Below are 26,316 nucleotides of genomic sequence, written 5' to 3' on the forward strand. Positions count from 1 at the left end.
CAAGTCCAATACAGAATGGAAATGTTTGTCTTCAAACCTCTCTTTTTCTGGTTATACAACCTCTTTACTCTCATTGTTGTCTTTCAAAGCTGCTTTCCATCCAGCACTCTCAGAATTTGTATTAGCTGCACAGTATCAGTATTGCAATTCATCTGCATGCTTCCTTACTGAAAAGCTCCTACAGCTGAGTCTGTAAAAGAAAAAAGAAATTACACTAGTATACAATGTGAGGAATACAAGTTACTATCTACTGGAATGGATGTTCCATAATGAGACAGGAGCGTAAGGTATATATCTGAAATTAATTCTTAGGTAAGGAAATACATGACATGGTGCAAATGCTAGACATATATGTAAATTGTCCTAAGTAAATGAAATAGTTTATTTTTGTAGCTTATTATTAGCTTTTTATTTATTTATTTATTTATTTATTACCATGTTATATAGGTATGGGAAATAGCTTGACTTGAATATACATTTGGGTTTTATAATACAGTACTTACTCTGTTTCCTTCAGGTCTTCAGGTCATCCTCCCTGAGTATCTTCAAGAACATTTTGTCCAGGCAGCTCTGAGCTATATTGCCTGCAATTCAGAGGGGGAGTTCATTTGCAAGGACAATGACTGCTGGTGTCAGTGTGGCCCCAAATTCCCAGAGTGCAACTGTCCCTACATGGACATTCAAGCCATGGAAGAAAATCTGCTCCGCATAAGTGAAACTTGGAATGCATACAACAGTGAATTTGAAGAATCTGGTGAGATGTTTTATAAGATTTTTGTCTGTTTGGCTCTGTATTATAAATAGTATTTATACAACAGGCTACATCTGAAGTATCCAGAATGGTTCACAGATCTAAAGCTAAACATCCTGGATCTCAGTCTTAATTATTAAAACATTCTGATAAGAAGTGCTTTTATCACATCATGTTGATTAGTTTGTGTAATTACATTAGAGTTTAAGCAGGCTGTGTTTGAGTATGCATCTGTTATACTTTGTGGAGTCCATGGCTGTGAGGACTTGGTCCCTACTGGAGCAAGAATTGTGCTGGAGCAAGTAGAAAGCAAATCAAATGGGGAACAAAGTCAGGTTGCGTACACTTGACACAGGTATTCTGAATTTTTATTTTGTAATACTGCTGAAACAACTGTTTCATTTCACATCCATTTTGCTGTGTTGGGTCGGAGTTGTACTTCCTTTTTATCTCATACCTCCAGAGATGCCAAGGGACAGAGAGAGCATAGCCTGCCTTTGATTTACCAAATAGTTAATAGTTATCCCAGTGTAGTTGATAACTTGTATCTTCACGTGATTTCTGCTTACACTGGGCCTATCCATGTTGCCACTACAGCAAGTTTATACCACATTAGTTTTCTCTAAAGCATCAAGGTTTGTTTCATACATCATTTCATCTGTCCTGATCTTCAGAATTTCCAGTCCCTTAGAGAATGAGAACCACAGGTAAAATCAGCTTCTGAACAACTGTTTTCACTCAATGATATCAGTAACAGCTGCCTAGCCAGATGGTGGGAAAAGTAAGAGATCTAAGCAGATCTGGGAAAAATCACCAAGAAAAAAGATAAATGGGGGAGATAAGGAAAAAGCAGAAACCATAGTGTGAAAAGAGTTGTACTGGAGGAAGAGGATGAGTAAGTGGTGGAGAGGGGCAAAATGACTAAGCATTTCAGCATTTCAGCAGTAAGTGTTTCAGCTCCCTGAAATTCTTGCATACTAATGCGCTTAGTATGGGTAACAAACAGGAATAACTGGAGATCTGCATGTGGTCACAAGGCTACGATCTCATTGCAATCACAGAGACAAGGTGGGATAGCTCATATGACTGGAATGCTGTCATGGAAGGCTGCGCGCTTTTTAGAAAAGACTGGCCAGGAAGGCGAGGTGGTGGAGTTGCTCTTTACAAGAGAACAGAAGAGAACAGCAAGAGAACAAAAGAACGCAGTTCTCTCACAGGAGAACAACTGGAATGCGTGGAGCTCTGCCCAGGGCTGAACAAAGAGCGAGTTGAGCTCTTATGGGTAAGGATTAAAGGGCAGGCTACCACGGCTGACACTGTTGTGGGTATTTGCTACAGGCCACCTGATCAGGAAGTGGAGGTAGATGAAGCCTTCTTCAGACAGCTCCCAGTAGCCTCTCAGTTACAAGCCGTGGTTCTCATGGGGGACTTCAACCACCCTGATATCTGCTGGGAAGATCACACAGCTAGGCACACAGAGTCCAGGAGGTTCCTGCAGTGCATTGATGACAACTTTTTTTGGCACAGTTGGTGGAGAAGCCAACAAGGAGGGGTGTGTTGCTGGACCTTGTACTAACAAATGAAGAAGGACTAGTTGGAGATGTGAAGGTAGGGGGCAGCCCCTTAGCTTCAGTGACTATGATATGGTGGAGTTCAGGATCTTATGAGGAGGAAGCAGGGCAAAATGTAAGGTTGAGAACCTGGACTTCAGGAGAGCAAGGTTTAACCTCCTCAGGGATCTACTTGGAAAAATTCCGTGGGTTAGGACCCTGGAAGGAAGGGGGGGGTCCAAGATAGCTGCTCAATATTGAGGTATCACTTCCTCCAAGCTCAAGATTGGTGCATCCCTTTGAGCAAGAAGGCAAGTAAAGTGGGCAGGAGACCTGCATGGATGAGCAGGGAGCTCCTGGCAAAGCTCAGACAGAAAAAGGAAGTTTACAGCATGTAGAAAAAGGGACAGGACACCTGGGAGGAATATGGGGACACTGTCAGAGTATGCAGGGATGTGACACGGAAGGCTAAGGCCCGTTTAGAATTAGGTCTGGCAAGGGATGTCAAGGACAACAAGAAGGGCTTCTTCAAATGCATCGGTAGAAAAGGAAAACAGGAAAATGTGGGCCCCCTGTTGAATGGGGCAGGTGTCCTGGTGACAAATGCTATGGAGAAGGCAGAGTTGCTGAATGCCTTTTTTGCTTCAGTCTTTACTGCTAAGATCAGTCCTCAGAAATTTCAGACCCTGGAGACAAGAGAGGAAGTCTGGAGAAAGGAGGACTTTCCCATGGTCAAAGAAGATTGGGTTAGAGATCAGCTAAGCAAATTTGACATCCACAAATCATTGGGCCCCAATGGACTGCACCCATGGGTGCTGAGGGAGCTGGCTGATGTTATTGTTAGGCCACCCTCCATCATCTTTGAAAGGTCGTGGAGAACAGGAGAGGTGCCTGAGGACTGGAAGAGAGCCAATATCATGCCACTCATCAGAAAAGGCAAGAAGGAGGACCCAGGCAACTACAGGCCAGTCAGCCTCACCTCCGTCCCTGGAAAGGTGATGGAACAGCTCATCTTGGGGGTCATCTCCAAGCATGTGGAGGACAAGAAGGTGATCAGAAATAGCCAGCATGGATTCACCACGGGGAAGTCATGTTTGACCAATCTGATAGCCTTCTATGATGTGATGACTAGTTGGGTAGATGAGGGGAGAGCAGTGGATGTGGCCTACCTTGACTTCAGCAAGGCTTTTGACACTGCCTTCCATAACATTCTCATAAACAAGCTCAGGAAGCGCGGCTTGGATGAGTGGACAGTGAGGTGGATTGGCAATTGGCTGGATGACAGAGCTCAGAGAGTTGTGCTTAGTGGTGCAAAATCTAGTTGGAGGCCTGAGGCTAGCATTGTCCTCCAGGGGTCAGTACTGGGTTCAGTATTGTTCAACTTATTCATCAATGACCTGGATGATGGAACCGAGTGCACCCTCAGCAAGTTTGCTGATGACACAAAGCTTGGAGGAGTGGCTGATACCCCAGGGGGCTGTGCTGCCATTCAGAAGGACCTTGACAGGCTGGAGGGTTGGGCCTAGAGGAACATTCAACAAGGGCAAGTGCGGGATCCTGCACCTGGGAAGGAATAACCCCAAACACCAGTACAGGCTGGGCGCTGACCTGCTGGAGAGCAGCTCTGCAGAGAGGGACCTGGGAGTCCTGGTGGACAGCAGGCTGACCATGAGTCAGCAGTGTGCCATCGTGGCCAAGACGGCCAATGATATCCTGGGGTGCATTCGGAAGAGTGTTGCCAGCAGGCCAGGGGAAGTGATCCTTCCCCTCTACTCAGCCCTGGTGAGGCCACACCTGGAGTGTTGTGTCCAGTTCTGGGGTCCCCATTACAAAAGGGCCATGCAACTACTGGAGTAAGTTCAGAGGATCTCTATGAAGATGATCAGAGGACTGGAGCACCTGTTGTATGAGGACAGGCTGAAAGAGCTGGGCCTGTTTACCCTGGAAAAGAGAAGACTGAGGGGAGACCTCATTAATGTATAAAAATCTCTGAGTGGAAGGTGTCGAGAGGATGGAGCCAGTCTCTTTTCAGTTGTGCCCAGTGACAGGACGAGAGGCAACGGGTACAAACTGAAGCACAGGAAGTTCCGGCTCAATACGAGGGGGTACTTCTTTACCGTGAGGGTGACAGAGCACTGGAACAGGTTGCCCAGAAAGGTTGTGGAGTCTCCTTCTCTGGAGATATTCAAAACCCGCCTGGATGCCATCCTGTGTAATGTGCTCTAGTCAATCTTGCTCAGCAGGGGAGTTGGACTAGATGATCTTCAGAAGTCCCTTCCATCTCTGCCCATTCTGTGATTCTGTGATTCTGTGACTACTCAGTGATCATGGGAAGAGTACGGGAGAAAAGAAATATCAATACAATAATTAACTGTAAACAATACGTTATCAATGTTCTTTTTATTTTTACATTCGCTGTTTTGTTGTTAAAGAAATTAAAAAATTTCTAAAGACCCTATATCAGTTACGTATTCAGTACTTTAACTGTTAGTGAGACTTGATGTCTGCATCTCAGTCTGCTTTTGAAGATCTCAGGTCTTGTTCCACGCTCCGGTCTTACTCTTGACATGAGAACACCAGATCGTTCTTTCTGAGAACATTTCTGCCTGGAAATTATATAAAATGAATTATAAAATTAAAAAAAATATAAGTACTGATTATAAAAGCATGAAATTATATTTCATGTTGTGTACATAAAAGCAGCATTTTGTCAACGGCTACTTTAACGCCCTTATGCATTTCTGGATTCATATAATTTACTGCTTTGCAAACTCGGATGAGTGTATTGACTCTACTGAAGGACACAGATTTGTTTATCAAATTTTGTCCTGTTTGATCAGGATGAAATCTTATTCAATAACTGAAGAATTTCGTTTGATGGTACCTACTTAGCAGCAATTTTAGTTACCTGAAAATACTGGTTATACGCATATTGGAACCTGTGGAGAATTCTTATGGCAAGATCTACAGGGACATCAAATAACTTACAAGTTAGAATAGTTCATTGTCAGACACAAGTAGTCCTATATTCAGGACTGAGCCATGATTGTCAGGAGGCAAACAGGTAAGAGTTAAATTCTATGCTTTTAAAAAACTTAGAAATTTTATCTTTTTATCTTTTCTCTTTATCTTTTTAGCTATGTGAATAACTAACATGAAAACTTTACCTACATATGCCAATTAGGTTATTGCTAGTAATTACGTTAACTAATAAACTGTGAAATATGATTTATCGGTATCATTAAGCCATATGCCACATGTACATTTAAGCCCTTGAATTATTTTTAATCTAATAAATATATAAAGCATCATGTCTACATCTCATATGTAGCTTAGAAAATCTCTGTTCCTACTTATAAACAATTTTGCATAAGAAACCTTGTTCAGCACTTGGGACTGCACTTTGTTGAAGAAGAGTTGTCATGTGAACATTTGACATATAATGTAGTCATGGTTCATTCAATCTTCCTGTATAAATCATATGTCACCACCTGAAATGCTTGTCTAGTACTGTCACACATAATCTGTAAGCATTTCCAGCAACAGTGATTACTGGGAGATTATTCTGAAAAAATTAGACCTTTCCTTGTGAAAACTTTAAATTATGAACAATAATATACCTGCAATATCTGATTCATGTTAACTGCGTGTTCTGAGAACAAAAGTGACTGTTACTAGACAAAATTAATGTTTTAAATAGATATTCTGTAGCTTTGCTGAGGGAAGTACATCCTTCAGGTTTTGTCTAATCAATGTAAGTAAGCCTTTGGGATAAGAGTATGTTATGTTATTTTATTGAAATCAATTTAGAATAAAAATAAATTAGCTAGACAAGAATAGGGAAAAGGATGTCTAGATTGTTTAAGAATTTGGAATCTGAGTGCAGGACAGTAAGTACGGGACAATCCATTGCACTAACTACTGGCCTATATAGCCTATGGCAAACTGCAGAGGAATAAATGGATTAATTCCATACTTTTACACTTATTACGAGGTTATACGGAACTCCAGATGCACATAAAGTTAAATACAAGTGTATTTACTTCCTAACTTTCCTGTGACCCTAACCCTTCCTTACTTTACATATAACAAAATAATTCTCTGAATTCAGAGACAATTTTTTCCCCAGATAAAGACCTATAAAACTTACTGGGTTCACTTGAGGTCATGCAGTTTATCTGTGGACGGAATTTAGCCTAAAGAGGAAGTAAATAGTCTATTTAAAATTGCTTATTTGCAGTCAGTGTTATCATTTTTTTCTGTCTGTTTTGTCCTGTTTGATCAGGATGAAATCTTATTCAATAACTGAAGAATTTCGTTTGATGGTACCTACTTAGCAGCAATTTTAGTTACCTGAAAATACTGGTTATACGCATATTGGAATCTGTTTTTCTGTCTATTCCTCTGAGGAATAGATTTTTTAATAGATTTTTTAAAGTGAAAAATGGCAGTTCTTTAGTGCCTAATTCCCATTTAAAATCAATGGGTAGCTAGATTTAGTTTGTATATTTGAAACTCTCCATCTGAATCTCCAGAAAGAAAGAAAGAAAAAAAAAAAAAAGGCAGGAAAGAAGGCAGGCTGGAAGGCAGGAAAGAAGGCAGGCAGGAAGGCAGGCAGGAAGGAAGGAAGAAAGGAAAGATGACTGTTTTCTAGGGCTTACTGCTCTCTTCCAAATTAGCCAGTTTACAATATTACTTTGACTTTTAAATCATGAGATGCAAAAGAAAAATGTGTGTACATAGTTAAAAGTCAAAGGTCTTGTACATTACAATTAAAACTGCATAAAGGTGAAAATTTAGTATGACCACTCTGCATACAAGTTCAACCACAGTGAGTAATCATGTAAGGTGAATGGAAAATTGGGTGAAATGAAAGCATGTATGACGTCAAAGATTTTTGCCTGCTTTTCTTTTAAGATGACTCTGGTCTACAGTTTGGGTTTTCTGGTAGGGACAATTCTCTTTTGAGCAACTAAGATTGATATAGATTAGACAACTAATTACAATTCCTGTTTGGAATGTATCATTAATTGTTACTTGCTGATTTCATTTCACTCAGGCTCTCCTGGCATCTTATAACAATTCAAATCTCATTTCGGAGGACACATGGCAATAGGTTTATCTCACAGTAAATTTGGATGGCTTTTTCATCTCTTTAGTTGCCCTCCAGAAATACTTGATCACTATCAGATCAATGAGTTTATATAACCTTGTAATATCAGGATATGTACTAAGTTCTCTCTCAAGGAAATGACAGGAGCTACTTTAAATTGTTTACTATGAGCCATCTGTTTATTCCTTATCATATCTTGTAGCCTTCAAACTTAGCTACTACCCTTGCAAGATGAGCAGCTATTTCCTTACTGAAAATTCATCCTAAAACTGTTCAATCTTTATTAAAAGATTTCATTAGTTTTTTGAGGCCTTTGGATGCATTAATGTGTTAGCAAAGTTCTCTCTGAGAACATTGTTCCAAGAAACTGTGTTCTTACACTATATCATCTAAGCATGACCTAAAAACCTCTAATGGAATCAAGCAGAGTTTTCTTTATCCTTTGTTTGTCTGCGTGAAATTATCATTTCACAAGAATTTGTAGCCTAAAAGGAGAACTAGATAAACTAGTTGACCTTTAATCAAAAACTGCTAAGTTTCACTGAGATCCCAGAATATGAAGTCCAGTTATGTTAGTTAGATTAAGGCACTGCAATCTTCACTTGTAAACCTATAGTCCTGCCCTATGTGGGGTAGGGAAGGACTATATCCCTTTTCAATGTGTTGCTCGTTTCAGGTTGTCACTTACTCCTGTATCCCTACCTATTTTACTCCTTTTGTTAGGACAATGTACAGTTCCCCCTCCTACTCCACCTGCTCTGTAAACTTAATCTTTCCCATTCAGGAAAAATGTTTGATCTAAACAATCAACTGCTAATTAGTTTCACACAGTAAAGCGTGTCAGAAGATTACTTAGGAATATTCCCAAATTTTAAAACTATGTAGGACTCTAAAAGCTTTTCGTTACAAGATGTATGTGATGCTGTTAGTGAACATGTACTCGTTGTACATTGCTGATTTTGCAAGTCTGGAGACTCTTTTTAGCAAGACTTACCAATGCAAAGAAGCAAATTCTAACATGTCATCTTATCATCTTATAAAAATCATGATACGCTGCTCTAAAATGGATGGAAGGCATGAATATCCATCCACATGCTCTGGATTCTGATAGCAGGGATAAGAATATTATCATGCATTGTCTGTACCAAAGACCAATCTGGGTGTGGTAAGCTGCTGAGTACCTTTTGAAATCTGGCCACTTCATTCAAATAATTTAAATGGTATCAATTTTCTTTTAAGGTGGTTTGTCCAGTGTCATCTAAAAGAAATGTTAGCACTCCATTTTGTAACTTCCTTTCATTTCATTTAAACTAAAAACATCTATTAAAATAAATAAGGACATAGATGATGGGGTTGTTAAAGGCATAGAAGATGGCTAAAGTTTATTTTAATAATTTCTTTTCTTCTATCGCTAACATTTATGAGTCCTTCTGAAATCATCAAAGTAAAATCTGCTATCCGAGCATTTATTTTCACATAGCTCACACACAATGGCAGCTTTCTGCCTATCCATTGCATGTTTCCCAAGTGTTTAGCAGTTGATTTTTTTTTTCTTTCCTCAAAAGCAAGAAAATCTCTTTTGGAATAGTTCCTTAAAAGACAAGGGATAAGGAGATGTGCAACAATTACAAAGCATATTTTAAAAGTAATGTGCTTTGAAATTGAGAATTTATTCTTTCAAACATTCAGTAAAAATACAAAATACATTGGAAGGAAATAGTATGCCTACAACAATTTAAAAAGATGTCTTCATAGAATCATGGTTTGGGTTGGAAGGAAACTTAAAGATCATCTAATTCCAGCCCACCCGCTATGGAGGGTTGAAACCCCGCCCCCTAGACCAGGTTGCTCAAAGCCCCATCCAGCCTGGCCTTGAACACCTCCAGGGATGTGGCATCAACAATTTCTCTGGGCAACCTGTTCCAGTGCCTCACCACCCTCTGAGTGAAGAATTTCTTCCCTATATCTAATCTAAATCTACCCTCTTTCAATTTAAAGCCATTTCCCCTTGTCCTATTAGGGCTATGCCATTGTAAAAAGTCCTTCCCCAGCTTTCTTGTAGGCCCCCTGTACTGGAAGGCTGCTATAAGGTCACCCTGGAGCCTTCTCTTCTCCAGGCTTAACAACCCCAACTCCCTCAGCCTGTCTTCATAGGAGAGGTGCTCCAGTCCTCTGATCATCATTGTGGCCCTCTTCTGTACACTTACTCCAACAGATCCATGTCCTTCTGGTGTTGGGGGCCCCAGAGCTGAACAAAGTGCTCCAGGTGGGGTCTCTTAAGACCAGAGTAGAGTTGGGGAGTCACCTCCCTCAGCCTTCTGGCCATGCTGCTATTGATGCAGTCCGGGATATGTTTGGCTTTCTGGGCTGCCAGCACATATTGTCAGCTCATGTTGAGCTTCTCATCAACCAACTCCCCCAGGTTCTTCTCCACCAGGCTACTGTCCGTCAATTCTCCATTTTTCATCCCAGCCTATGTTTGTGCTTGGGGTTGCCCCGGCCTAGATGCAGGACCTTGAACTTGGCCTCATGATGTTAGCAGAACCCCACCTCTCAAGCATGTCCAGGTCCTTCTGGATGGCATCCTTTCCCTTCAGTGTGACAACCACACCAGACAGCTTGGTGTTGCTGGTAAACTTGCTGAGGGTGCACTCAGTGCCACTGTCCATGTTGCTGACAAAGGTATTAAACAGTGCCGGTCCCAATACTGACCATGGCTGAACATCACCCATCCCTGGTCTTCACTTGGACATTGAGCCATTGACCACAACTCTTGGAGTTTGACCATCTAGCCAACTCATTATCCATTGAGTGGTTGTTCTGTCAAATCCATGTTTCTCCAATTCAGATAGAAGGATGTTGTGCAGGGCAGTGTCAGATGCTTTGCATAAGTCCAGTTAGTTCTCCATTAGTGCTGTAACCCCAACATAGAAGGTCAAGATGTTTTTGGGGCATGATTTGCCCTTAGTGAAGCCATGTTGGCTGTCAATAATTACCTCTCTATTTTCTATGTGCCTTAGCAGAGTTTCCAGGAGGATATGCTCCATGACCTTGACAGGCACAGAGATGAAACTGACAGGCCTGTAGTTCCCTGTGTCTTCCTTTTTTCCCTTTTTAAAAATGTGGGTTATGTTTCTCCTCTTCCAGTCACTGCGAACTTCACCAGACTGCCACGATTTCTCAAATGTGATAGATAGTGTCTTAGCAACTTCCCAGGTAACTGGGTCACCTTCCACTTCTGGAGAAGGCCCACTTTTTCCCTACTCTTCCTTTTATCATCAATGTATCTGTAGAAGCTTTTCTTATTGACCTTGATGTCCCTGGACAAATTTAATTCTAAATGGGCTTTGGCTTTCCTAACCTGATCGCTGGCTGCTCAGACAATTTCTCTGTATCCTTCCCAGGCTATCTGTCTTTGCTTCTACCCTCTGTAGGCTTCCCAGGAGCTCCTTGTTCATCCATGAAGACCTCATGGTATTTTTGCCCAACTTTGTCTTTGTTGGGATGCATCACCGCTGAGCTTGGAGGAGGTGATCCTTGACTATTAACCACCTTTCTTGGGCCCCTCTTCCCTCCAGGGCTTTGTCCTATGGTACTCCACCAAGCAGATCCCTGAAAAGGCTAATGCCTGCTCTCTCAAAGTCCAGGGTGGTGAGCTTACTGTGCTCCCTCCTCACTGCCCCAAGGATCTTGAACTCTACCATTTCATGGTCACTGCAGCCAAGGTTGCCCTTGGGTTTCACATTCCCCACCAGTCCCTCCTTGATGGTGAGAGTGAGGTCCAGCATAGCACCTCTCCTTGTATCACTTGGAGAAGGAAGTGACCATTGACACATTTCAGGAATCTCCTGGATTGCTTATGCCCTGTTGTGTTGCCCTGCCAACAGGCGATGAGATGGTTGAAGTCCCCCATGAGGACCAAGGCTTGTGAATGTGAGGCTGCTCCTATCTGTCTATAGAGGGCCTCGCTCACTTGGTCTGTAGAAGATCCCCACTATAATGTCACCTGTCCCTGCCCTCCCTTTAATCCTAACACATCATCTCTCTGTCAGCTCCTCAGCTATCCCCAGGAAGAGCTCCATGCACTCCAGCTGCTCATTGACATTGAGGGGGATATCCTCTCCTCATCTCCACTGCCTGTATATATATATATATATATATATATATATATATACACTGAAAGAAAACAGATACAAAAAAAGCCAGTTAAATAAAATGTAAAGTTATATCTGAGAGTGTAGTGCTAAAGACAGAAATCTTTGACATCCGGTTAACAGAATACATTATGATGAGAGCTAATAAAAAATCCAAAACTTCAAGAAAAATGTAAGCCCAAGTGTAAGACAAAGTAAACCTGAGGGAAAGAAGTTTGCATCATAAGATAAATAATAGATTTTTTCATTTTTTTCATAAAATGTTGTTAGGTGACATTTTGAAATCATCTTAATTTTGAATTATTTTAATATCACCCAGTAATGCGTTAAGGAATGCTACCAGTGTTGGTAATGTGGCTCATTCTTTCTCTTCCTCTCCATCACACAAACTCTTTAAAACTTTACAGTGATTATACTGTGTCAGATTCTTTATGTTGGATGACTCCAGCAAGTCTGAAATTAATGTGTGATGTTTAACACTAACAATCCCTCCATTTAGTCAGGAGACTCTAATATAATTTTGTTTGCCATCCCAATAAGCCACTGATTTTTCTATTCCCCAGTGCAAGTTCTTTCTAAAACTGCTTTAGCAAAAATGTGCATTGTGGAATTTCTTTTTATTGCCTCTTGCTATCTTCAAATCAGTCACCTAGCTGACAAGTAAAAAAGGTAATTTTTCCCATCTGCCAAGCTTGCAGATTCACTACATTGTGTATACCTCAGCCTGGGTTCTGGACTTCTCACTTACTACCAGTAGGAATAACAACCCTAAGATCCAAACAGTGCCCTCAATAACTCATGTGTAAACTACTGTGATGATACTTTAAGTTTTTTAAAGGTTTAATTTAGGAATGTCAGATCAAACATAGGTATTGCTATATATACATTCTGATCAGAAGAAACTTCTTGCAATTATAATAGAAGAAAGGTGCCCAGACTGACTTTGAGGCTCTGTGTTGAGATTCCAATTCTTAAAAAATAATATTGTGAGCTGCATAGGTTTGATTTTGCATTACAGACAGGCAGTAAATATAAAGTTCCACACTGCCATTTACAGTGAAAACAATATCCACTTAAAGTTCTCTCTTAACTGTGGTTCTGTGACATATTACTGCTTTTCCAGTTGCTGTATTTTAAGTCATACGCATGTAGCATAAGCTACAAAAAATAAACCTGAAATTAAAATGGAATACTGAAGGATTTCTTCTGTTTATAAAAGCAGCAGATTTCATCTTGCTCTCTAATAAGCTTAATTTTTATTGATTCAGGAGAGAGAATGTACCTGTCAAAAGGTCTTTGCAATCTCATCTTACATGACACATATAAGGCATAATTGCACAGGTCATTTTGGTAGCACAGTCTGCCTTTCTGTTGACCAGAATAGACCAATTGCAATGCAAAGTGAGTCTCATTTGAAATCTTAATAGAAAGACTCCTTGTGGAATGTCTCAAAAGACTCACTGGCAGTTGAAGGTGCTTTTTAATCACTGAGAATAAAGACTTCAATCAATATGGTTCAAACTATTTGCCCCAGAGCACTAGAGCAGTGGTTTTCTTCAAAACAGCGTTCACAGCCTCAGGCTCAAGGCCAAGAAAATTTAGCCTCCTGAGTTCCTAACATAATTATTGTTTTCTCTATTATCTTGCAAAGGTGTTAATTTGCCTCCCAGTAATTAACTTCCCTATGTGGTTGTCAGGAAGTTTAATCGATATACCAAGCTGTCATTCCTTCTGAGACTGATACTCCCCACCTCACCCCTGCAGAGGTGTCACTGTTTTAATAAAATTAACAGGTGGGATGTGCAGAATTTCTTCAGAGAGTCAATATCTAAATTGTTCATCTCTGATTCAAAAAATGAGGATATGGCCCATCAGGTCCTGTCAATATAATTGCCTCTATTTCAAACCTAGAAGCATTATATACCTCTTGCTTAAGCAGCACCTGGCAAATCAACCTATTAAAGATTTGCACAGTATTTGCATTCTCAGACACTTTAAATGTTGTGATGATATAGTAATAAGAGGAGGAGCAGAAGGGTTGATCTAATACAATTCTACTTATGTCCACCATGTACAGGACATAATGTAATTCACTTCAAAGCTGGTGACAAACTCGTTCCTGGTGGAATTCCAATCTTCTCTGGCATCTTTGGACTTTATTAAGAGGGATGTCACTCCATGGTCTCACTTTTCTTGTAGGCAATGTTGTCTATTCTGATTGTCTATTTGTAGACATTGGAATATTTGTATAAGAAAAAAACTATTAAAATGATCAAAATGTTCACAAAGAAATCCAAAATAACCCATGATTCAAAACAGATATATTTCTTGAGATTTTTTTTTTTTGTTTGCAATTAATTACAAAGAATGCCCAATGGAAGGGTAGTGATATGAACAATTTGAAAGGAGCAATTATTCAAAATCACACCGAAAAGAATAACAGGACGAAGGAAAGATCCTTTATAAGTTGGGATTTACAGAGACGGCTGTTGGAGTTCACCTTGTGGGTTTCTGAAAAGCAAATTCACAGTCAAAGTCATATTTAGACTGAGAATAAGAAATCAGTCTTTTCTTAATTACAGGAAATCTGGGCCCTTTCTGCTCTCAGCAGAGTCTAGGGAAAATTATCTGCTGCCTAGTAAAACCTCAGAATTTCTCCTTGATTTGCAGGATGATATTCTAACTATACTGACACCTTTAACTCTACAAAGTTTTCCTTTTTATCTGTGCACCAAGAGGGGTTTGTAACGGGAGTATCTAGACTTTCCTGTTCCAGTAAAATTAGTTCCATTTTAACATTTGCATATGGTTCCTAAGAAATTACACTAATGAAGGACCAGAGGATCTCTGTTCCCCACCAATCACACCTTTAACTGTGCTGATACTTACCCCCGTTGTCTCCTCTTTGCAAAGCCTAGGGTTTAGAGGATCTATCCCTGCAGCAATCTTCAATTCAAAAAAGAAAGCCAACAGGAAGAACAAACAAACAGAAGCCCCTAGCCCACTACAAGAATCATAAAAATTTGCTTCTCTTGAGACTTGCAAAGCAGTTAGATTGTACCAGTTCAAACAGCCTCTCCAATATTAAATGTTGAGCTTCTCTCCTTCATATGCAGTCCATATTGCCAGAGCAGATAGATTTCATTCCTTATCTTTGTCCTTCAGAAAGTTCAAAAAAGAGTTAATTTACTTTGGAGAAGTGTTTTAATTATAGGGAAAGCTAAATGATTTATCCTTTAAATCTGGATAAACTGGAAAACTAGAGAAAAGGAAGGAAGGAAGGAAGGAAGGAAGGAAGGAAGGAAGGAAGGAAGGAAGGAAGGAAGGAAGGAAGGAAGGAAGGAAGGAAGGAAGGAAGGAAGGAAGAGAAAGAAAGAGAAAGAGAGAAAGAGAGAGAGAGAGAGAGAGAGAGAGAAAGAAAGAAAGAAAGAAAGAAAAGAAAGAGAAAGAGGAAGGAAAATAAAGAAAAGAAAAAGTTTACTTTTCCTATATTTTCTGTGAAGAAATAAGGTGGTTTTAAAGCCACAGTCTTATGCTTCCTTCAGTTGGATTAGTTTCAAACATATATTTCTTGGATCACAGCTGTTACTTCTCTGACAAATTAAGTAATGTATCACGAACAACTAAAATTCATTGCAACATAAAAACAAATATATGTTCATTTTAGTACTTTGTTTTCTCCAGGCTTTTGAATCACAGTGGGCTATTTTAAAAATCATATGTCTTTTATAAATCTCTTTAATAATATCTACACAATATTGAGGCAGCACTTTATTGAACAGCAACCGGATTCAACTGTTAGAAATGTAGGCCATATTGCTTTTTATTCTCTCAGACTAACAGCTTTGTGGTTTGAGGTTTCAATTTGTAGCTGATGCTGGTATTTGACTTGCTGTAATATTTATTGCCCTGGTAACAATTAAAAACATTGTTATGGGAAAGTAATTATATTACTATGGTCATATTGTTAAGGAGAAACTTTTTTTTTTTTTTTTTTTTTTCACATACAGTCCTGTTACATAAAAGGTGTAATAAGCTGTTGGGGTTTATGAGATTGTTGCCATCAGAAGTCTCGCTCTTCACATTAATTGCAGCTATCACTGTGGACTCCAAGGAGGATGCAGTTGCCTTGAGCCACAGGCAAATTTATTATTATTACTTTTATTACATGCCAACAATTAAATTTGGGGTCTATTGTGCTAAGTGCCCTGTAAAGATATAATAAGGGACAGGCTCTTCTCTGAAGAACTGGCAATCTAAACAGAAGACTGTTGAGACATAGAAGGCATAAAGAGTTATCTACAAAATATTATGAAATACTGAGGCAATTCTTTTGAAGAAAAACAATCCTTCAGTAATTACAAAGTAATACATTTTTGCCAGAATACAGGAAAACACTTTGACATTTTTGAAATAATTATTCATTTTGTCATTTCTGACTTTATAACATTTATCGTATAACATGAAATTAAATGTTGACATATAAATGTAAAATTTCTGTTCTGTCAAGGTGAAGTATTTTGACTGATTCAAAGCAAAGTAAATCAAGAAAACCTTTCAATGTTCCTTTCATATCATTTTAGAGAAATCAGAGATACTTGAAGAATTTCTTAAAATTTCAAAAAAATTAGGTTTCATTCTGATTTTGAAATACTAAAAATCCTATCACAAAATGGATTTCTATGCTCTGTGCAGATCTACTTAAGAGCCTTCTTTGCTGTGAAACAGCTATAGCAGCTTTCATTAACTTTTGTATGAAATTAATTGGTAGTCTTCTCCCCAGTTTCTAGCCTACAGCAAAAATAAACCAGTAGTTGTATTAAAATAGTAGGTTTATTTAAAACATCAGCAGATAAGGTCAGCCATCAGAGTTGGCCAGGCTGTACCCACATGCAGGCACCAAAAAGTAGTGGGTAATGGTATTTGGAGACCTTCCTTCCTGTAGAGGAAAGGTATTTGGAGACTCCTTTCCTCCTCTTCTGTTGACTTGACCTGCTTTCTGGGGACATTTGGTGCTTGCTGGGGGTTTTGATCAAGGATGTTGAGGAGAAACTTCTGAGGCTCATTTGGCTCATTTATTATTATCTCTTGTTACTCATCCATGTGAGCACTGACAAGACTGCCAAGGGAGACCTGTTGCATATCAGGAGCGCCTTCATGGTTCTGGGGGTTGAGCATAGGCCCAAGGGATATCTTCTTGGTCCTGTTAAGTAAGGGGAAAGATTTGCATTGAAATACATTGTGCCGGGCGACAGTAAAAAGAGTAATGATAAAACAGGAAGAAAGGATATGCTTCAAATATGTCTAATCAAATGCACTCACCCCATGAAGTGAGTAGGACAAACCAGAACTATGCATGATGTCACAGAGGTATGACATTGTTAGAACAGAAGAGACAGGTTGGGGCAGCTTGCCTCACTGCAGTGCTGTGAAAGATGGATATGTGTTCATGAGGAAAGACAAGAGACGATGAAGGTAGTTTTCCTCTATGTTAAGGAGCAGATTGGATGTATGGAATTCTGCTACTGGATGGACAACAGAGCTTCTTACCCTGCTTGTTGGTCAGGGTTGGAGGAGAGGCCAGCAAGGGTGACATTGTGTGTTACAACAACATTGGGTGTGTTACAAACCATCTGGTCAGGGTGAAAAAGTAGATGAAACCTTCTTTTAGTATCTGAAGGATGTATCTGGATCACAGATCGTGGTTTTCATGGGGGTCTTTAATCCTCCTGACATCTGCTGGAAGGTCAACACTGTGGGACACAAGCAGTTAAGGAGGTTTCTGGAGGCTATAGAATCACAGAATCGTAGAATATCCCGAGTTGAAAGGGACCCACAAGGATCATTGAATCCAACTGCTAGCTCCACACAGGTCTACACAAAAATTCAGACCATGTGACTAAGAGTACAGTCCAAACACTTCTTAAACTCGGCTTGGTGCCGTGACCACGTCCCTGGGGAGCCTGTTCCAGTGCGCGACAACCCCCTTGGTGAAGAACCTTTTCCTGATATCCAGCCTGAACCTCCACTGTCGCAGCTTGACTCCATTCTCTTGAGTCCTATCACTGGTCACTAAAGAGAACAGAATGATGCCTGCCCCTCCCACTCCCCCTTGTGAGGAAGCCATAGGCTGCGATGAGGTGTCCCCTCAGCGTCCTCTTTTCCAGGCTGAACTAAGCCAGGGAATGACTGACTGATCAGCTTCACATTGGTCCCTGGGAATACCATGGGCTGAGTCCTCTTGGAGCACATTTCTGGAGACATGAAGGAGAAGGTGACTGAGTAAATCATGTCTGACCCCCTGATCATGTCTATGATAAAATAATGATATATGGGTAAGGGAAGAAAAATAGATGTTATTTACCTCAGCTTTAATAAGGCTTTTAATGTGGAATCTGTCCATGCAACCACATTTTTACCCACTTATTTGTCCTTCCAGCCAGACTACATTATCTTAACCTGGATGCCAGAATGCTGTGGGAGACAGAGTGGGATTACTGGGTCATATATCCTCCCTGAAGGACAGTAGCAAGTGGAATCCTGTAAGAATATCCCAGAACTTGTTCTGTTTGACATCTCAATCAATGACCTGCAGGCAGCATTCGAGTGCCTGCTTATCAAGCTTACAGATGATACCAAATTGAGGGGATTGGTTGGTGGGGGAATAGTAATGAGCTGACATGATCAAGAATAGGGCAGCTATCCAGGGGAACCTCGACAAGCTGGAGGAGTGAGCTGACAGGAGCCTGATGAAGTTCAAGAAGAACAAATACAAAGCCCTGACTTGGGCAAGAAGATCTCCAGCAATAAGCAAGGTTAGGCATGCTTGTCTGGGAGCAGCACTGTGGGAAAGACCCTGGGGCCCAGGTACAGTGAGTGGAGAGGACTACACAGGGCCTTGGCAGCACTTAGGGCAGCAACATCCTGGATGGCATGAACAGGGGCAAGGCCAGGAGATCAAGGTAGGAGCCCCCTCTGCTCAGCACTCATTAGACCATGTTCAGATACTGCATCCAGTTTTGGGTCCTCCATTATAAGAAAGGCATTGTTGCCTTTCTTATACTGGAGCAAGGCCAGTGAGGTCCCTAGGGTGCTCAGTGTTGGAGCACCTGCTGTTGGAGGAGAGGGTTGTCCAGCAGGGGTAGGGAGGCTTTGGAGGGTCCCACAGAAGCTGCATTGCCTGCAGGGAGGTGATCAAGAAGATAGAGTCAGGTTCTGCATGCTGAGAGAAAACAGGTATAAGAGAGGTTCAGACTGGAGAAACTTTTTCTTCATGAGGGCAGCTGAGCTTTAGTTATGTAGAGAGGTTGTTCTGTCTCCATCCACAGAGGCTTCCATGACCTAACTGGATTAAGCCTTCAGCCACCTGGTCTGATGTATAAATTGACTGGCTTGGAGATCGCATCCAAATTGGATTAACCTCTGATTCTATCTTTATAATTTAAGAAGGCAGATGGCTTCCCAAAGCAGTAGTTCTTTGTAAAGAGTAGAGGTCTTTTACAAGTAATTCTCATCATAATCAAAGCTACATAGAGCATGGATTCACTTCAGCAAATTTGTATAAATCACTATCATTTGGACTAGCATGTAAGGCTATAATATATAGTATATACTGTAGTATATATTATCACACCCTTCTTTGTAAAACACTAGTCAATTTTTGACAATTTGCCTTAAGCCCATTATAATGTTTTGTTAGTGAAAAAGCATAACAGTTTTTAGCCATGAAGTATTACACAATTCTAGACTGTGATCGCAGAATCGCAATACCTTTAGAACAAGTTAAGCTCTATAGAAAAAGAGGATGTATATATAAATATGAATGACAGCTGCATAGATTTTACAAAGTTTCAGTGTCGGAAATGCTATCAAGCTAAAAATGCAATCAAACTAATGAACACACATCATTTTATTCATTATAAAGTTTGTCAAAGAATTTTAAATATCATTCTTGAATAAATAAGGAAGAAAGCATGTCATTAAAATGTCATTTAGAGAAATGATAAAATAGTCCATTTCAATTGCTATCTAGTGATAGATTTTGAAATAATAATGATATATAAAGTGGTTTTCTCCTATAGACATAATTTTACTGAGCTTTTTTAAATGGAAAAACTGCTACAGTCCAAATTTTTATCCATAAGCCTATTATCAATAGTATGTCTCTGTCAATCAAGATTTTTTAAACTGGCCAGGCAAAATACATTTTCAGTTATTGTATGGCTCTTTTAACTCAGTAAATATTTTTGCTTTTTCCACATTTGAATATTGGTTGAAGAAATGAAACTTAAGTTCAGGCTGCACTATACAATCCACAATTAAACAGGAATATATATTTACTGAAACGTTATGTTTTCATTTGCAATACTAAAAGCCCTCATCAGAGAGGCTGACAAGTCTTTGGCAGGCAACTCCAAACACACAGAAGGCAGCCCTAGGGAGTTCTAGTGAACAGAGCATGAAAAGAGTGACAAGGAGAGCAATTTGTGAGGAAGGGTGCATGGGAAGGGCCATACACCCTGCTTGTTGACCCTTGAAGCTACAGTAATTGTTGCCCAGACAGGATGGTGGGCACTCAGAGTAATGGCTGCAGCTCCAGGTGGGGTGTTTACTCTACCTACCCCAGGGCTGGCTGATGCTTCCACCCAGAGCTGCTGAAGGGGGAGGCTGCAGTGCAGACCTCAGGCTGCTGGAAGTGCCTAGACCTTCCTCTTGTGGCAGGCACAGGCAGCAGACCTGCCTGCAAAAGGTGTGCCCAAGGTGGAGGATTTCCTGCAGCATGTGATTGAGCTGCAGGAGGTGGTGAGAAGGCTGTGCAACATCAGGAAAACTGAGGAGGAGTTAGGTGATTGCAAACACAGTCTGAAGTGGGCCCACAGGCAGAAGCCACCCCTCAAGACCACACAGAAGGGAGTGATACCGAAAGCATAGAAGAATGGAAGCTTGTTGTGGTTTAACCCGGCTGGCAGCTGAACACCACACAGCTGTTCGCTCACCCTCCCCCCTCCCTCTCTGGGATGGGGGAGAGAAACGGGAAAGTGAAGCCTGTGAGTTGAGATAAAGACAGTTTATTAAGACAGGAATATAATAATAACAATAATAATAATAGTGATAATGATAATAGTATTAATAATAATAATGTGTAAGAAACAAGTGATGCACCATGCAATTGCTCACCACCCGCTGACCGATGCCCAGCCTATCCCCGAGCAGCCGCCCCCCACCCCGGCCAGCCACCCCTATATATTGTTTAGCATGATGTCAGATGGTATGGAATACCCCTTTGGCCAGTTTGGGTCAGCTGTCCTGGGTCTGTCCCCTCCCAGCTCCTGCTGCACCCCCAGCCTGCTCGCTGGCAGGACAGAGCGAGAAGCTGAAAAGTCCTTGGCCTGGTGTAAACACTGCTCTGCAACAATTAAAACATCAGCATGTTATCAGCGCTCTTCTCATCCTAATCCAAAACATAGCACCCTACCAGCTACTAGGAGGGAAAATTAACTCTGTCCTAACTGGAACCAGGACAATGTTGTCAGCCTGGATTTTAGCGAAATGTTTGACACTGTTTCCCACAGTAGTCTCCTGGAGAAACTGGCTGGTCATGGCTTGGATGTATCTAGTTTGGGGTGGGTGAAGAACAGGTGGGATGGTTGGGCTCAAAGAGCCATAGTGTTCAGTCCAGCTGTCAGCTGGTCACCAGTGGCATTCCCCAGGGCTCAGTCTTGGGAAAAGTTTTAACATTTTTATAAACAATCTGGATGACGGGATTGAATGCACCCTCAATAAATTTGTGAATGCTGTATTAGGTGAGACTATCGATCTGCTTGAGCACAGGAAGGCTCTGCAAAGGGATACGGGTAAGCTAGATAGATGGGCCAAGTCCAACTGCATTGCATTCAACAAGTGTCAGGTCCTGCATTTAGGTCATAACAACCCTATGCAGTGGCATAGGCTGGGGAAAGAGTGAGTGGAAAGTTGCCCTACAGGAAAGGCCCTACAGAGGCTGGTTGACAGCTGGCTGAACGTGAGACATAAGGACATGTAGTCAAGAAGGTCAATGGCATGATGGTCTGCATCAGAAATAGTGCTGTCAGCAGGACTAGGGAAGTGATTGTTCCTTTGTATGTGGCACTGGTGAGATTGCACCTTAAATATTGTGTTCAGATTTGGGCCTCTCCCTATAAGAAGGATGTTGAGTTGGTCGAGTGTGTACAGAGAAGAACAAAGCTAGTGAAAGGACTAGAAAGCAAGACATACGAAGAGCAGCTGAGGGAATTGGGATTGTTTAGTCTAGAGAAAAGGAGCCTGATGAGAGAGAGACCTCGTTGCTCCTTACAACTACCTGAAAGGAGGTTACAGTGAGGAGAGTGTCGATCTCTTTACTCAGGTGAAAAGTCATAGCATGAAAAGAAATGGTCTAAGGTTGCACCAGGGGAGGTTTAGATTGGGATTAAGAAGAATTTTGGGGTGACCAAACATTGGAATGGGCTACTTGGGGAAGTGGTGGAGTCCCTACCCCGGAGATATTTAAGGGATGTGTGGATGTGGCACCGAGGAATATGGTTTAATGATAGGACTAAATAGATCAGGTTGATGGTTAGACTTGATGGTCTTGAAAGTCTTTTCCAACCTAATTGATTACACGATTCTATAGCGTTGGCTCGCCAGAAACATTTCTGGAGGGTGGCTTAAATTTATACTAATTTACTTCATTGCAAAACAATTTCCTTCTTAACATATCACCAAATGCAAATTATTTTCAAACTCTCTATTTTGCTCTACGTTCTTCTAAACTGTCTGTAGATCAGCCCTTGTCTTAATTTCTTCACATGTACTTGTATATTGTCATTCATTTCAGCCATAATACAGAACCAACATAAAAAAAAAAAAGACAAAGAATACTGTATACATATATACATATATCTCATTAGAAATCCATATCAAATTGCAGTTTTCACATTTACCAGGGGAGTCAAGAATTTTGATCTTACCTAAAGGGCATTATTGAGACCTCCCTAGATACAACCTGTAGCTTAAAGGCAGAATGAGCTACTGTTTTATACCCTCCTGCTCATGTTATTCTGATTGCAGAAGCCAAGATTGTTCCCAGCCTTTACAAAGAGTGTGCCTTGGGCTGTGAGGAAAAAATCACTGTAATGCCCGTAGATTAGAGAGAGAATTTTTATTATTTTATTTTATTTTTTTAATTGATAGGAGAAACAGTGGCTATCATATCATAAAAGAAAAAAAAATATTTGAATTTGTTCTGTTTATGCAACAGCCAATGGGAGGAGAAAGTGCAGTGATATGATGTGGCATTTTATTGCCAGCATTACATTGCATGGTCAGATGTTAGCCTGTGGTACCATCATTAACCTAGTGTTTTGGAATCCAGGCTGGTATAATTGTGTTGACTTCCAACATCTTTCCAAAGATCTTCCAAAAGGGATCTTAGGAAACAAGCTAACACAGAACATTTTGATATTCTGAAAAAAGTTCCAAAAATCACTTGGTCTCAGCTGAAATGAAAAGAGAAGTGCACTATGGTCTCATAGACATGAATGGTCTTGTGTAGGTCTTGTAATTCATCATATCAGGGATATGAAAAATATCTAGAGCAAAGGAATCAAGGGTCCTGCTCTCCTCCAACATACAGAACAGGCATCATTTTTTCCTTGTAGCTGGGCATTGTCAGGTCCTTTGATGAGGCTTATTGCATTTTTCTAAGTCTTTGCTTGCTCTGTCTGCAGAACGTTAATCAAAGCATTCACCAGTGTGCCCTGCTCTGATACTGAATAACACTGAGAACCCAAGTTACAAGCTAAATAGTTCTAGGTATTTATTACAGCCTAAATGTGCCCGATATTCATCTGATTGCAGCAATAATGTTAGCTTCCATTGTGATATTTTACATTTATGCTTTGCTACTGAAATATGGTAAGTCATTTCAATCTACACACCACTAATACAAAGAAGATATAGCTTGCAGAAAGGGGGGAGCAAAAAGCAGACATGACCAGCTATAAATGAAACAGTTAAATAAACTTGTTTGATCAATCACTGCATCTGTTTTATATTTTTCCCATTATCTGAAGTTATTAATATGAAAAATGGTATTCTGTGTGCATTTGATAGCCACCTATGTGAAAATAAATTAGAAAGTGCTGAAATCATATCATATGTGGTATCAGGTATCATGTTTTAACAGTATCAATTTGTATGGCCACCAGCACGGTAGTACTGGCTGTTAATCCTCACAAATGGCTGGTATAATGTGTTGATTAGAATGTAATAGTTTAATCATCTCTCAATAGTAGGAGTTCATGTTGTAGTTTCACAGATCATGAAATGTGTCTGTTTAAGATATGAGCACATTATCTTTCCTTTCCTTTCCTGTCCTTTTTTTTTTTCTTTTTTTTTTTTTTTTTCAGAAGGCACTATCTAACCATGCTCATTTTATCTCTGTCTCTCCACCTGCATTGTGGTGCTCATTACCATGATCATACAGGGCACAGGATGATGTTTATTACAGGAAGGAAAAGGAGCATTTTCTTGTTGGAAATGGTTTTTCGTTGCAAGTTAAAGACTGTAAACCCTCCTTATCACTTCTAAACACTGCATCTGATTAGTTGTTAGCTGTAGAGCTTATTACCATTGTGCAAAGGACAGCAAATAGACAGTGTTTCTTAAATAAATTAATACAGAAATATGGAAACTGAAAAGGCATATTCTGAATACATTCTCTTCTCTGTGATTTTATTTATTTATTTATTTATTTATTGGTCATCATGACACTGAGTTTAAGTAAATATACCAGTGTCTCAGAAGAACAGAAGAGAAATTAGAAGTTAATGATTAAAACAGGTATTCAGGAAAGCAGCTTTTGGATCTGATCCTCCCTGGGTGTATTAGTACACTCCTCTGAAGCCAGTAGAGCTTAGCTGATTTATACAAACTGCAGATCGGAGCTTTGCCAAAGGACATACTTTGAAACAGTTCAGTTAACCTTATTTATTTATTTATTTATTTATTTTTGATACTAGTTTCATAAATTTGAAAATGCACTCCTCAGGCTTGGAAGGCACTACCAAACCAATGAGACTGTGCCTTCTTCTGACAAACCAAACAACCCTCTCACAACATCTGTGCACGCCTTGAAGCACAAGGCTCCTTGGGATGTGTTGTGCAAGGAGACTAAGGTGTAATTGTCACTTTGTCACTTAGGTTCTCCCAGAAGTACACCAAAAGACAAAGAGCTGCTCATTTGGTAAAGCAGAATTTGTCAAACACTTCTATTAAATCGAATAATTAAAGTAAAAATACATACTTAACTCTTTTTGAATAGGGGATAAGAACCACTATCTTAGATAAAATTAGGAAAAGGATCAGGAAGAGGCGAAGGGTAAGAGTTAGGCTTCAAATACTTCATAAAAGAAACAAACAACTCCTTAAGACCCTTAATTTGCACCCAGGGACAGCAGGGGGGCAGTGGTGTTGACCTCAAGTGGAGAATAGTAGAAAGCTATTATCCAAAGAGGAAGGCAAGGCAAGAAAATGAATAACACATTGCCAAGGAGGTTCCAAATGCATTATTAAAACCAGCTTATTAGCTATTAAATCCCCCTTTTTGCCCCTTGCTTTTCATTTTGTACCTTCCTGAAGACCTTTCAATACCATTTTTCTTCCAGTGAATCATAATCCATCACAGAAAAATCTATGCCAAAAAATAAATGTTTTGTTTCATCATGGACCTCCATCCCTCTGAATATGGAAAATCAACATTTGATGTTTTTGTTCTAGTATTGCTACTAAAAATGTAATTATCTTTCTACTTTAAAACAGTTAAAAAGTTCAATTCCAAAACTGCAAAAGTTCCTTTGAAAATTTTTGAAGTTTGAGAACAACCAAAAAAGAAGTTAATTTTTGCTGCAAAAATAGCTACATAATTAAAGTCTATTAAATTTTACCTCTTTTTTTTTTTTTTTAGATGAATTCAAATTATTTATGAAGAGGCTGCCTATGAATTATTTCTTGAACACATCTACTGTAATGCATTTGTGGACAATGGATTCTAATTTTCAACGTCGCTATGAGCAACTAGAAAACAGCATGAAGCAGCTCTTCCTCAAGGCACAGAAAATTGTTCACAAGCTCTTTGGCCTTAGTAAGAGATGCCATAAACAGCCACTCATCCGCATGCCAAGGCAAAGGTAAGAAAACCTGAGAAACTCATAGTATTGTCTAATGCTAAAATATCCTTAATGGCATGGAAGTGGGAACGTACAATATGCTGTGTATGTACAGCATACAGTCTTTATCTTTGTAGGAGTTGAACAATCCCAGCCTTCAATATTTTTCTGTTCATGCTTTCCTAAATGTGATGGTAAAGATCAAAATAAAACCTGATTTGTATGCTATTGTGTTTTGTCAGGCAACTTAAAAATATCATGAGCATACAGATTCATCCCATTTGGTTTACCGCTTTTTTACAGAATTGTATTTTCAGTGGAACTTGGCCAATTGTAACAGTGCCAAATAATTGTATACAGAATACTCAATACCTATTCTGAAGCAAGCATAGCTATTTTAAGAACTTTCCAGGTCATTATACAGTGTATACTACATAGTATTGATTTCTTGTCTCATTCGTCAGATACGAATTAGATTTGAAAGGATGCCTAAGGAAAGAAAATGTGTTTTAGCTCTGCTTAAAAACAGAGAGAACCTGAAAGCTACCTAGTCAAATCTATA

The 26,316-nt window shown here is 39.9% G+C and overlaps 1 protein-coding gene and 1 long non-coding RNA gene across 4 annotated transcripts in view; one reads left to right on the plus strand and one right to left on the minus strand.

The window, feature by feature from the left end:
- Window positions 1-26,316, plus strand: part of BRINP3 (BMP/retinoic acid inducible neural specific 3) — a 234,667-nt gene that overhangs the window by 165,509 nt on the left and 42,842 nt on the right. For all 3 annotated transcript variants that reach the window (XM_013191480.3, XM_013191482.3, XM_013191483.3), the window contains exons 6-7: window positions 518-754; window positions 25,553-25,775. In XM_013191480.3, coding sequence (XP_013046934.1) covers window positions 518-754; window positions 25,553-25,775 — 460 coding nt within the window. The remainder of the gene's footprint in view (window positions 1-517; window positions 755-25,552; window positions 25,776-26,316) is intronic.
- LOC106029638 (uncharacterized) lies at window positions 16,635-17,313 on the minus strand. Its single transcript, XR_001203302.3, has 3 exons — window positions 17,119-17,313; window positions 16,891-16,994; window positions 16,635-16,771 (listed from the first exon to the last, which is right to left on the minus strand). It is a non-coding gene; the product is annotated as an uncharacterized lncRNA (long non-coding RNA).

Source organism: Anser cygnoides, chromosome 8 (assembly GCF_040182565.1).
Source record: "Anser cygnoides isolate HZ-2024a breed goose chromosome 8, Taihu_goose_T2T_genome, whole genome shotgun sequence".
Classification (NCBI taxonomy): domain Eukaryota; kingdom Metazoa; phylum Chordata; class Aves; order Anseriformes; family Anatidae; genus Anser; species Anser cygnoides.